This window comes from Numenius arquata, chromosome 9 (genome assembly GCF_964106895.1).
Source record: "Numenius arquata chromosome 9, bNumArq3.hap1.1, whole genome shotgun sequence".
Lineage (NCBI taxonomy): Eukaryota > Metazoa > Chordata > Aves > Charadriiformes > Scolopacidae > Numenius > Numenius arquata.
The window spans coordinates 36,160,057-36,173,379 of record NC_133584.1 but is presented as its reverse complement, the minus strand read 5'-3'; the positions used below and the strand labels follow the sequence as shown (position 1 = coordinate 36,173,379).

Genomic DNA, 13,323 nt, shown 5'->3' with positions numbered 1-13,323 from the left:
TCCTTTTTTTTCAGTGGCAAAAAGGCAAATACGGCTACAGGGTTAATGTTATCAATGATGCAAAATTACAGTTGTCTCTTTTCCTAGCATAGATGATAGCACTATGTATTAGAGGCTGCACTAAGTGAAATTAAAACCACTGCACATCTACTATCAACTGTGACTTGGCTGCAGACATCAGGCATTTTTCTAAGTGCAGCAGGTGTGCTATAATCAGTCATGTAGAGCAAATGAATGTAGCATTCTTTTAAATGTATTCTGTGATAACAGTTTCAATGAAGAAATCATGCTATTTACCAGAACTTCATAGTGATCCTTTTGTAAGGTACAATGAGACTTCCAGATGTATGTGATAGAAAAAACACAGGAAACTAGACAGTTTCTAAAGGTTCTTTTTTAAAGTGGAGTGTGTTGTGCATGCAAATTTTCAGATCACTAAAGGTAGGCAGATTTACAAGCTATTCTTACTGTACTTTGTGTGATAGCTCTTAAAATTACTGATTGTGTCTTTCAAGCAGTTCTTTGAATATAAGCCTTACAATCTTTGAATTAGTGATTCATCTTTGAAAAGACAAGAACAATCACGCCACAAATACCAGGGATTTTGAGTAATTAATTTTAATTATTAACAAGGAAGCAGTGACTAAGAAGGCTATGTTCTCTTGTGGATTTTAAGTAGATTAAAAGTAACTTCTGAACAAATAAATAGGACTGAATGGATTTATGATAAAAGTGTTGGTACATAATTTGTATTATCAAGTTCCTTATATGCTTCGATATACTGAGATCTAAATGCAGTGACACTAAAGCCTACTGATATTAATACTGGGAACCCTACCCATTTTTATTTTGGCAGCTAAAATATACCCTTCCAATCTTTGCGAGCTGTTATTATATTTGGAGATATTTTCTCTGGTAATAAACCCTTTGATAATAAATTGAGGGGACAGAAGAAAAGTGAGTAAGAAAATAACTATGCAACTTTTAGTACCTCTTTGGACACAGTTAGTGGGCTTTTAGTGAATTATTATTGGAATTACACAAATTCTCCACAATTATCGCTATAACTGATTTGTTACTGAAAAGTAAATGTATGCTGGCCTGTGTGTACTTGTGCATACATAATACATCTGTGTGCTTACATAGATGTATATTTGTAAATGTTTCTGTATATACACACACACACACCTGAAGTGTTATGCTCCTTGGATGGTACTGGTTCAGCAATGAATCTGTGGGTATATAGCTCTTTTTTTTTTTTTCTGATAAAATTCTTCCTGTGTGATTGCTTATTGGTGTAACAGTAGCAAGGTATGTATGCCAGGTAAAGACTGAGGAAAATAGGGCTCTGTAGAAAGACTCCCAACACAAACTCCTGAAGATTTAAAATTTAATATATAGTACAGTAAGACTGTACATTGTATACAGTCCCTACCTTTGATCACCTCTTGCATTAAAGACTGCTTAAATACCAGAAAAGACCCTCCTACCTGTACAGACTGGTACAAACTATGTACAAAATCAGTCACGTCTAACATTTCTGTAGAAGAAGCCATTAAGGATTTTGAGCCAAGACAGTGTTTCTCTTCCTCTAAATTGCATCTAGCTACCAAGAAACTCGGTCAAACAATTCTTCAAGTGAATCTTTGGCATGATCAGGAGGGAGAGGTTTGGCCAAGTTTCTCTGCTTCCATCTCCATTTTCTGATCAGTTCTTGCTAAAAATATGGTAACTCAGTACAACCGAAAAGGAAGGAAAAGCTTCTGTTCCAGTTAGAAGAGCAGAATATGAAAGTACCCATGATAAACCAAAGTAAGAATCTTAGTGTATTATCTCAGTAGTAAATGTCAAAGACACGTTGCAGTACTACACCACACAGCTAAATCCCGTGCAATAGGACGGATGTGTCCAGGTATGAAACTGATACTGCTGATTTCAGCTGAATGAGCTGGAATCCTCAGCAGAAGTAAGTGCAAAGGTTGGAGTTTTTTTGCTTTATGTCCACAGAGACATTAGTAAAAAAATAAATGTTATAACATATCCCCTGTTCTGCTTCATTGATTTCCTGTTCATTACAACGCAACTTTGCCAAAACATTCCAATAGTTGTAAATCAGATTTGATGGTGCACATAAACACTAAATTAAGGGCTTGTCTGTGCAAGGAAGCTATTCATAAAAAAATACATAATAGCTATTCTAGCACAATTCTGCATATGCACACTTTTATTTTAGAACAAGTATTTCCATTTTAGCTTACTTTTTTTCTGAAATAAATATCCAAAATTTCATTCTCTTCTGGTAAGTTTGGGGGGATAAGCCCTAATTTTTAAAATGTTACAACAGACAATCTGAATTTTGCAGATACTTTTAAACATGAATTATTTTGCACTGATGAGACTTGTCACCCTGCAGACAATTGCACTATGCATAAATAAATCTATAATTCTACCCTAAAGGTTTTCACAATATATAGTATTGAAAATGTTATAAATGTCATTGTAAAAGAGTTCTCTGAGAAAGTCCTTTCTATCTGTAGTCTTTCACATTTGGCTGCAGGCAGGAAAAAATTTGAAGAACTGAATCAAAATTGCTTTATTTGGCTTGGCTTATGGGAGGGCACAGAAAAAAAAAGACAAGATTATTTTTTCTTAATAGCATGGTGCTACATCTCTCCATTTGGCTAATCTAATTCTTCCTATGTCTTGGCACTCTTCCCCTGATTCCCTTCCATTCATCACAGCATGATTCAGTTTTGAAGAGCTTCGCAGGGGGATCCACACTTCAGCTGTGATTTCTTAAGCTGCTTCATTGTCATCTAGATTGCATATTTGGAAGTTTTATGGCACTTAAAATTATGTAGGCTTTAAATCCTTTATTTCCAATGCTGAAAAGCCATTTAGTATCTTAAATTTGCAGCATATGAACAGGATAAAGTACTCTGCCATACAAGAAAACATTTAATGTAGAACTTTATAGGAACATAATTGCAGTAGTAGGATTAGTAAGTGTGATAGTCTGAAGAGACAAGCAAGGCAAGGTGTATGGGAAGTAAAGACAATTGTAATACATCAATTGATGTATTTGGATAAAACACAAATTTTTATGCAGTCCTTCAAGTGTGTCTGAAATTGTTTTTTTTCTTGCAGCTACATGAATTAATTTAATTTTAAAAAACTTCTTGTCCTTGCAAGCTTATATTGTGTATGTCAACACATCTATTTTTCTTGTTATAGCTACCTATGGTGCTATTTTTTCAGCACCCCTTATTTTGTCTTTTTTAGATCCCAGGAACTTCTTCTGTCGTTCAGAAAAAATGGAAGCCTCTGCAGTCCTCAGCACAGCCCCGAGGCCTGGGACAATCAACAAAGTCAAAGATTAGCGCTGTGGCAGCTGAAATAAAACAGATTCGTGCAAGAAGGAAAACAGCACGTATGCTAATGGTTGTCCTCCTGGTTTTTGCACTTTGCTATCTACCGATTAGCATCCTGAATGTCTTGAAAAGGTAAAGTTTATCCCAAAACATAAACACTTGGTAAAACTTTCTGTCTACAAAAAATCCTCCGTTATGAGATTCCTCTTATTCTGGCAGATAATTTTGAAGGATAAGCTTACTTATTTCACAATACAGAAATGTAAAATAAGCATACAGTTGCAAGAAATAGTATATCTAACCTATCCTTAGTACTAAACTGAAGGCCAGATTGTAGAACCCTTACTAGCAAGCTCTTCCTCATGAAAATGATCTAGCCTATCCCCTCACTAAAAATTGTCATTTACATAGGATTACAGCTTGTTTGCTGTAAACGCAACTGTAGAAGTGCATTTACCTAAAGCAGCTGAAGGCTAATGGGAGAGTGTCACGTTGCGGCTTGGCCCCCAGGACTGTGAAATGCTGGGTTCAAACCCAAGCCCCATTTTGAGACCTTTGACTAACTCTTTGGTTTGCTTATGAAGCTCTGTTTTACTTTTTCACCCTTTTCTCTCCTGTTCATTTCACACATAATTGTTTACACTCTGTTTTTTGTACAATGCCTGACAGACTAAGGCTTTGTTATAGTCATATTTCATATGAGTTCCGGAATATCAATAAATAAGGACATATAACAGAAGATTAGAATATCCTGAAAAATAACCAGCCTTTTATTTGTTCTTGAGGACAATTTCACATTGTAAGGAATATTTTCAAGTTGAATATGAAGGCTTAAATGCATCCCACTCAATTCTGGCACTTTGGTGAGGACTAATTTAAGTACTTTTCATCCTCAAGTAGGCAGTGAGGAGAGAAAGAAGTATTTCCAGAAGGCGTTTCAGGCCACCTATGATCTGAACCACAGAGGAACAGCACAGGCTGCCTCAGCTACAGTAGCAGAGTAGGCCTGTAGATTTTCATTTAACTGGCACAAGTTAGGTGTAAGGAATCTGGGCAAAGCAGATTTCTCTGGAGGACAGAAGCTGCGACTGTGACCTCAGGTGCTCAGCCAGGTCCATGCCTTTCCAACTCCATAACCCCTGTTTATTGGAGAATGGGCCTAGAGCTGGGAACCTCAATGACTTGAATGGATCAAAAGCAACTTTTCCCATCTTTTTTTGGGCTTATCTGACACCAGCTGACTTCGTTTACTTGGAGAAAAGTTATGTATCTGCACCATTGCAACATAAAGTACTGATGGCCTTAGTTGTGCTAAACCACGAAGACAGGAGAATGAGGGATGGGGAGAGGACTTTATTTGCTCAAGAAAGCAAGCGCTGTTGAATAAGCTTTTCTGTGATACTGCAAATAGGTCATTGGAGATAAAATTAGGCTGGAAGTTGCCAAATCTTTTTATATGATTTCTAATTTTGCCACCTTTCAGATTTGCTTCTCTTTTTCCTTAGGGTTTTTGGAATGTTTAATCATGCTGATGACAGAGAAACTGTATACGCCTGGTTCACATTCTCACATTGGCTTGTATATGCAAACAGTGCAGCCAATCCTATTATTTATAACTTCCTCAGTGGTAAGTTACAGTTACCTAGAATTCAAGTTTAATGTATAGTTTGAATGTAATGAGCCATAGCAAATAAGATTAATGACTGTCTAACATCAGCCCAGCTCCTCCAGTGGGAGCTAGATCTTCTTCTTGGAACAAGTTGCCTGATGTATCCCACTACCTTCAGGCTATCTACCTATAACTAAACTAAAGGGTGCCAGGGCCTGAGTCCAAGTGTTTGAATTTGTCCAATACCATTCATTTGGTAGAGAAGTGCCTGGCATGACTTTGATATGAAATAATTACCATTTCCCTAAACGCTCCCCAGATACTGTCTGGGAGGTAGCACAGGCCAGGTGCTGTCCCCAGTTGGCATTTTATACGCAGGTATTGGGTTTTGAAGGCTGTGAGTCTTTAATAATACTTACACGACCAGACTGTGCGAACTAGATTTAAGGCCAAAGAACCAGCTGGGACGCTGTTTACTTACTAACACAGATCTGTCTTATTTTGTATGTGCCTTATTTGGCTGTGGACAGCAGAATCAGGACCTAAACTGGTGGTATGACAGCCAAATTCAGAGAGGCAAAAGTCTATTGATCCTCACTACACATTTCCCCGATGTAGTTTTTTTGTGGTGTGTAACGTGAGGATGATTTGAACAATTTACTCTGAGCCCCAAAAGCACATTAATGCACTTTGAATCTTCTTTTAAAATGTATTCATGATGAAATACAAATTACCCATGCCCTCTCATTTAACATGTCAAGTAATAATTGAGTCATTTAAGCCTATAATTGGTCAATTACTTATTTTTATTAGATATTTTATTAATCAACAGACTATCCATGACATGATTTCATCAGTCATTCTAGTTTGTCCATTCTGTCTGGCCAAGAATAATTTAGGTTTCATATTGTACCACACATATCTTCTTATATTTTTTCCTGTCTTTCTCCAAGATGTTGAAATTGTCATTTCCTGCTTCTGCATTAGAAGAACATCTGGGTGTTTGGGGTTAATTTTGCTTTACATAGCTGCTTTTTTCTTGTCTATAAAGTTTGTTGTAACACAGTTTTTAGTACAATTTTTTCATCAGTCTTTTTTGTGCTTGACAGGGAAATTTAGAGAAGAATTTAAAGCAGCATTTTCTTGTTGCATCTTTGGCATTCGCAGTCACCATGATGAACGGCTCACCAGAGGTCGTGCCAGTACGGAGAGTCGGAAATCCTTGACCACCCAGATCAGCAATTTTGATAATGTTTCAAAACTTTCAGAACACGTTGTATTGACCAACATAAACACACTTCCAGCAAATGGTACTGCACCTATTACCCACTAGTAGTATACTTGCCCCTGTGTCTTTTGATGCTGTGGAAGAAAAATTTAATTGTGCATACAACGATATTTGAACCTGAGCACAATGCAATGAGGGAAAGGTGTTTACAGTTAAGAACCGACTGTATAAAAAATAACTTACAAGAAATATTTTATAGAATACACTGCAACTTTGGTTATATATTGATGAAACAAAATTTCTTCTCATTTATTTCGAAAGTTGAGTTGCAGTTGGGGAGGAGGTAAGGTAATTATATTTTACATAAATATTTTCTTTGGGTCCCTGCTTCCTTTAGACTTCTAAGTAAATAAAGAACAGGTACCTGAAAGTATGAAAATAATTTTCCTTCAAGTTGAAATGTGTTTATAAACAGCTATATTCTACTCAGAGCTAATTCTCTGAAGTTGTGGTCTATTTTATAACAAATATTATAACCAAAATTGGGTGTACAAATTGAAGTACCTGAATGTCTTTGACTATTTCAAATTATCTGCTTACCATGCATTCTGGTGTGAGTTGGGCTGATCAAATAAGAAATTCACGTTAATTTCTTTTCTCACATTTTTCCTGTTGAGTGGATTATTGTGTGTATTCAGGAGCAGCTGGGAAGCCACTCTTGATTTTTCTGCAATACCTGTTGATAAACAAATGAACACGGTCTGAAATGAAAAGCAGAAGTTGTTTGAGCTTTCCCAATTCTGGGTAAACACTGAAATGATTGTGCAATTCCCTAGCTTTGTGAATAGATAGAAAATTACATATAATTTATTATTTGATATTTGTCATTACATTATATGTTATATCCCAGCAGGACTTTGCAAGGGACTGCAAGTACAGGATTCATCCCTCCTGTCCTAGGGATGTGAACATTGGTTGTCTAGAAGTTATCTCAGACACTATAGGCTAGGACTAGATAAGCCATATATTGATAACAGATAAACTGGTATCTCCAACGACAATTAATCTGTTCCTAAAATATATATCTAAAATTAATTAAATAAATTACCTCTGAAGAAGTCTGTTCTTTTAACTTACTATAGAAGGAATTTTGTTGTTTTTTTTTCCTGAATTCAGCTTGCTTTTCTTCAGTAATGTTGCCATTCCTGTTTGAATCACAAGCAAAGTTACAGCCATGAGACTGAGATGACAGTGTGGGTGTAGATGATGTTCAACTCTATATCAATTATTTGTAATCATTCTCTTCTCCCTGCCTGTCCTTTTCTCATGGCAGGGAGGTTGGACTAGATATCTTTAAAGGTCTCTTCCAACCCAAACTATTCTGTGATTCTGATTGACTTGTACACAGGAAGCTGCAGTGCTCTGCTGGTCACAGTGGCATCTGGATTAGGAACCCCAGGGCAATTTACCAAATAATGTGTACTAAGTAGTAGAACATATTAAAAATGTTTAAAAGTAAGAAAATCAAGGTTTACGCATCAGAAATCCCCTGATACTTCAGTCAGGAAGTCTTCGCTTAAAATTTGCAAGTGCAATTTGGAACTTTTTCTGGAAGATTATTTTGTTAACAGATCATCACCCACATAGTGTTTAGAGAGTGGCAATCACAGGGCAAGACAGTCAGCTACCTGATACAAACAGTAAAATAATCTTAAAATCTTTATTTTATCTTGCAGGTATCCCAGATACACTCAGCCCATTGAAATCAGTGGAACTGCATCTCCACATACCAGGGATGAACATGACTTCAAATTTAGATGAAGCTGTGAGGATTTCTGCAGAGGACACTGGCAACACAGAGAATGCAGAGTGGGACAAATTCGTCCCTCTAACTAAATTTACCTCGATGGAGTTACAGCAAGGATGACTTTGGCTCAATACATGTAAGACCACCAGATAATGGCACATGCATTTAGCTGTGCTACAGACTACAACAACTCAACAAAGGGATTCCTTCAAAACGACTGCCTCTCCTATTTCTTCTCAGTCTTACAGAAACCTACTTACCTCAGTATGAGCTAAAGAACATGTCTTTACAAGTCTTTTTAAAGATTGGATTGTAAATACCTTGTAAATACTGTAGATATTTATTTTTATATATTTTAGATGCTGTGGAATGTTCTAAAATGTATCATATAAAGAACTCTTAAGTATTTGAAAGAAGTCTCAAACATCATTTATTTATATCTTGTTTCTATAAATGAGTGACTTATTTACAAAGAATGCTTACTTATGCACTAGTGATACTCTGGAATTACTTTGCCCTTCTTTTTCTGCTGGTTCACCTGTAGTAAATTCTATGTTCATTACGGAACTTTCACTTCAGATTGATTTGGGGAGATTCCAGGTTACTTTTCTAAGCACAGACATGGTTCTAAGACATGAACCCAAAGTGCTGTAAGTCACACATGTTTTCATAAGATTACAGCCAATTATTTTTTTTCTTCAGACTTGAGTGCCTAAAAAGAAACTACTTAAATAAAACTTAATTGATGTTCAAAGGTGCTATAAGCTCAAAATTCCTACTCAGGCCAATAGGAATAACAAGTGTCGGCACCGCTGAAGGACAGGACATTTTAACTTTGGTAGATCATTTTAGTCCATAATGTCTGCAAGTGTTGCTCCAGAAGATCTCTGAGGATCTTTAAAATAGAAGACATTGGTTATCTTGCTTGCTTTCACAATTTCTCTCTCAGCTGCCATTTAATACTAATGATACAACCAATTAACAGATTTATATGCCAAGAAAATACTGACTTTTCAACAATTAAAATAAAATGTTTCTCTCTGGAAATTATAGAGGTGATATCTCATTGGACCGGTAGTTCAAATACTCATCCATTTTTCATTTATGGGAAATGCTCCCTGGCCTGGGGCTTCCTACCATGCATTGCAATTTTTCTTCTTAAACAATGAAGATGGTGCTTCATTGGAGATTTAGTCTACTAGGGGAACATGGCCTATTGGTTAGAAAGAGGCTAATCTATAAGACCCTGAGCTGCAATCTACTTGTGGCACTATTCTTGCATTTCAGTTCATATTTTTCAAAAGAAAGGATAACACGGTAGGGAGGACTTGTTTTTCAGCAAAAAGCATTTGACATAGAAAGAAGACATTCTCACACCTTCGAATGTTTTTAAAAAGCCAATTATACATAGACAAGGTGTTATTTGATTAACTTATGTAAGTAATTTTTCTAGGTTTTACTTTGACCTCATGTCATGTGACGTACTGTCTATCATGACAGCTACAGTTTTATGAAGTGCTTAATCACTTTATGCTTTAGCCTTCCTCAACCGCTGTTTTACTTGACATTGTTGCAATTGCTTCTAGTTCACACTACTGTAAAGTGAGAAGGGGAAAAAAATGCACTTCTTTGTATATTAAAGTTTTCTTTTTCTAAAAAAGACAATATTCTTTTTCTATTAAAAAAAAAAAAAAAGAATAAAGAGAAATGCCTAAATGGAAAGAATGTTTAAACATCAAATAAAATCATAGGAATTTCTATATTCCTATGTGTAAGCTTAATCTTTGCGTATAGCTATTATGTCATTGTTATTTCAAGAAATTATTTTAATTTGTCTTCTAAGAAAAGAAACCCCAAATAACTGTGGAAAGCACAGAAGGATTTTATTTCATATTTATTGCAATTCCTTTGCCATTGGAAGGCTATTTTTGCTCTTCAACCACAGAAAATGTAGTATTCCTAAATTGTATGGAACAAGATACAATTTTTCTATATCATTTGAAATGATTGGGCAAACAGCAAACTTTATAGAAATGGGAGAATGGAATTTCAAAAGTCTTCTAATTTTTTTCTTTTGTTTTGATATAAGTAAATAAAAAATTAAAAAGTTAAAAACTAGTATAGTAATCTACCTGCAAAATAATTATCAACAATCATTTAATTGTGACACGAAATGTTGCCTCAGCTCACTGCAGAAAAATGTCAATTATGTCAAAATTTTGCAAACCTATGCTTTCGTTTCAGAAAATGTATTTTTAGCTTTTCCTTGAAGAGAGAACAAGCGTGTAGAAAGTAAATGGTTGCCTAAAAAAATTTTGTGAGTATAAAAGGGGTATATGCATACTTTTCAAACATAAAAGGTCAGCGGTGACTGTAGGAGACCAGTAAAATTATCACGCCCAGATTCCTGTGAGATGAATAGGGAGGAAAAGAGTACAACATTTCTAACTTAGGCCAGCTAACAAAGAACTAAAATAGCAACGGTTAGTAATGCTCATGGAAAAGCCATAAGTAACATCTTTCTAAATGGGGGTTGAATACCACCTGCTAACACAAATTTTCTTCTTTTTGCTGCTACTTTAATGTCAGTGGGATAAATTGTGTTAGTTAATCTGAGATGAGAACACCACTAAAGGTCATTGGCAATTTTTGCCTCCTGCAGGTCTCCTGTGACATGTTAGAAATGGAGGATCTGGCCTTAATTTTCTCTTTTGTAAGGGAAAATTTCTCTTTTGTTGTCTTTGATGTCTTTTCTTATTTTCACTTAGATGCCCAAAATTAAAATATCCCAGTATTTGTAAGAATTCCTTTTTTAGACATAATTTTAACTTAACAGTACTTTTTGTGCGGAGAATATAAATAAAAGATGAGACATTCATTGACAAATAAATAGGTTTTTCTCTGGCCAGATTGCAAGCATATCTTGCAGACACGAGTGACACAATCAGAGCTTATTGAAGAGTTGAAATTCTAAAGATAGGTAGAAAGCGTTAACTAATTTTTGCCAGAGAATGTGGTAATCAAGATACAGGTTGATTAGACAAGGTTATAAATCAAAAGATTTGGTTATTTTGATGAAAAGATTTTTCATTCAAAAATTTGGTTTTTTGAAAAAAAAAATTAATGCAAATATTCATATGTATTTATTTATTTAGTTTTACAAAATTTGACAAATACCTAGACATTTTCTTCTCAGGTATATTTTCAGAGACCATTTAATCAGAAAAACTTCATAGGCATTTAAAAATCAGTTGATTACCTGTATAAAGTAGTGGCAAGTTTTTTACCAGTTCTAGGGCCTTTTACTCCAGAAAGATCCAGATATTTGGATACATTCAAAATATTATTCAGCTGGATTTATTTTTGAATGAAAATAATCACTGGGAGTTTTCAGAAAAGATAAACCCAATAGTAAGCAGCGTCTATTAATGGAGATAGAAATAGCCATGAAGACAGGGTAAGATTTTAAGAGGAATATGGAATTTAATGTTTTTTGCATGTGCCAGAAATTTAAGCATCTTAAAGTAACTTTGCGGCTTCTTATCCATCAAAAAGGGTCAAAACAGGAATGAGCATTCCTTATCCAGTCTATAAATACTGAAAACAATCCAAAAGCTGAGATTTAATTGGGTTTTGTTACCTCTAGCTGCTTTGGTATTCTGGAGTTTCCACTGAAAAACTCTGGAGCATAGAAATGGAGTTCTCATGCCATTATTTCTGCTTGGCCATAGCACCATTAGACATAGAGTTTAAATCACAACATATTTGCTCCTGCAGATGTAGGTTGTTGTGAAACCATCATTCTGGTACTTTGTCTCTCAATATATTTCACAGTCTCATATCCCGACCTTTTTCTCCTTTCCCGTTGTAGCTGTAGTGGTAAGCTTGTGCCCTACAGTCACAATGACTGCAAGATAACTTCTACCCTCTCCACCTCCAAAAAGGCTTTTTAATTTTTTTTCCTTTTCTTCTGGACTGCATAGAGAGCACCATCTCATTCTCCGGTACTAGCAAAATTGATGCATGTCATTAACCTGAGGAGGGCTTTATAGGAAGGAGAGTACACTAAATGTCAGCTTAACTCAGTCCTTGCTCTAAGATGCATGGCAACTCACTGCTGCCTGTTACAAGGCAAATTAGCCCTCCAACTTAAAATTTGTCTCACCGCTAAAACTATATTCATTTCTGAGGCTATTCCTTTTACCTGACAATAAGGCTTTTTTCTGACTGATGGTATATATTGGATGAAATAGTATTTTATTTTACTGAGTACACTTTCCAAAAAACACAGGAAGACAAGTATTTAGCAATGTCAGAATTAAGAGTTTAAATAAAGAACGTAATAAATTAACTAAGTTAAAATCTGAGTTAAAGAAAAAAAATTATGTTCAAGATTTAATTCTCCTGCCCTAAACAAACAATAAGCAAAATCTGGACTTGGCTCAAGTTTTGCTTTGCCAATAAGAGACAGGATTTCACCTACTATATCTGCTAGCTGGAAGTTTTATATCTTTTTTTTTTTAAGCATTCAAGGACCAAAACCAATGAAAAATGTTCTGTATGGGATAAGCGATTTGTGAAAACAAGAGTCACAAGTGGCATGGAGAAATCAATAGGTATCTGTTGTTTCCTCCTCCTTCCAGTGCAAAAGCAAAGAGCGCCCAGTGAAGCCAGCAAGTGTATAAATGTGTGTTTAATGGTTGATTTATTTTTTTTTAAATACCCAAGTCAGCTTGACAAATTGTTTTTTGCTGTATTTTAGTGAAATTCCTGAAATTGGACCCATAGTCCAGTCTGGGTCTAGTTTACAGACAAGTTACTTGTTGCTCTGGTCTGCTGTCTAATGGACTCCATAGCTCCTCTCTCTCCTTAACAGATCACCATCCTATTTCACTTCTGGGATGAAAACAAACAAATTCACTGCTAAAATGTATTGAAAGTGCTTACAGACGGTGATCAGACATAGCAACAGGCGTTTTCCAGAGAGACTACAGGCAGCAGCCAAAGACTTGCTCTGTTGATTTCTCTGGAAATCAAGTGGGAACTGAATGCGGAGGGAGTACCAGATCCCGTGAAAAATGCCAAAGAACCACGTCACATCTAGAGACACAGTCCAGCCTAGCAGGTACGGCCAAAAGAGAAATGTGAGCAAAGGGTGTAGCAACGGCGGCTACTGAGGAAGCTCACGGGGATGGGGGCGGGGAGGGCTTCATACACTGCCCCTTACCGAACGAGGTGGGCAGAGAAAGACGCGATATTGACATGGGAAGGGCGGCAGAGCTGCCTCCTCCCGCCCTGTGCCGGGGCC

The 13,323-nt window shown here is 36.0% G+C and overlaps 1 protein-coding gene across 1 annotated transcript in view; it reads left to right on the top strand.

Moving 5' to 3' along the window:
• The window catches only part of HCRTR2 (hypocretin receptor 2), a 33,007-nt gene extending 24,872 nt beyond the window's left edge, over positions 1-8,135 (top strand). The window contains exons 5-8 of the mRNA XM_074153791.1: positions 3,283-3,503; positions 4,877-4,998; positions 6,090-6,290; positions 7,945-8,135. Of these exons, the coding sequence (XP_074009892.1) occupies positions 3,283-3,503; positions 4,877-4,998; positions 6,090-6,290; positions 7,945-8,135 (735 nt within the window). The remainder of the gene's footprint in view (positions 1-3,282; positions 3,504-4,876; positions 4,999-6,089; positions 6,291-7,944) is intronic.
• Positions 8,136-13,323: the final 5,188 nt, after the last annotated feature.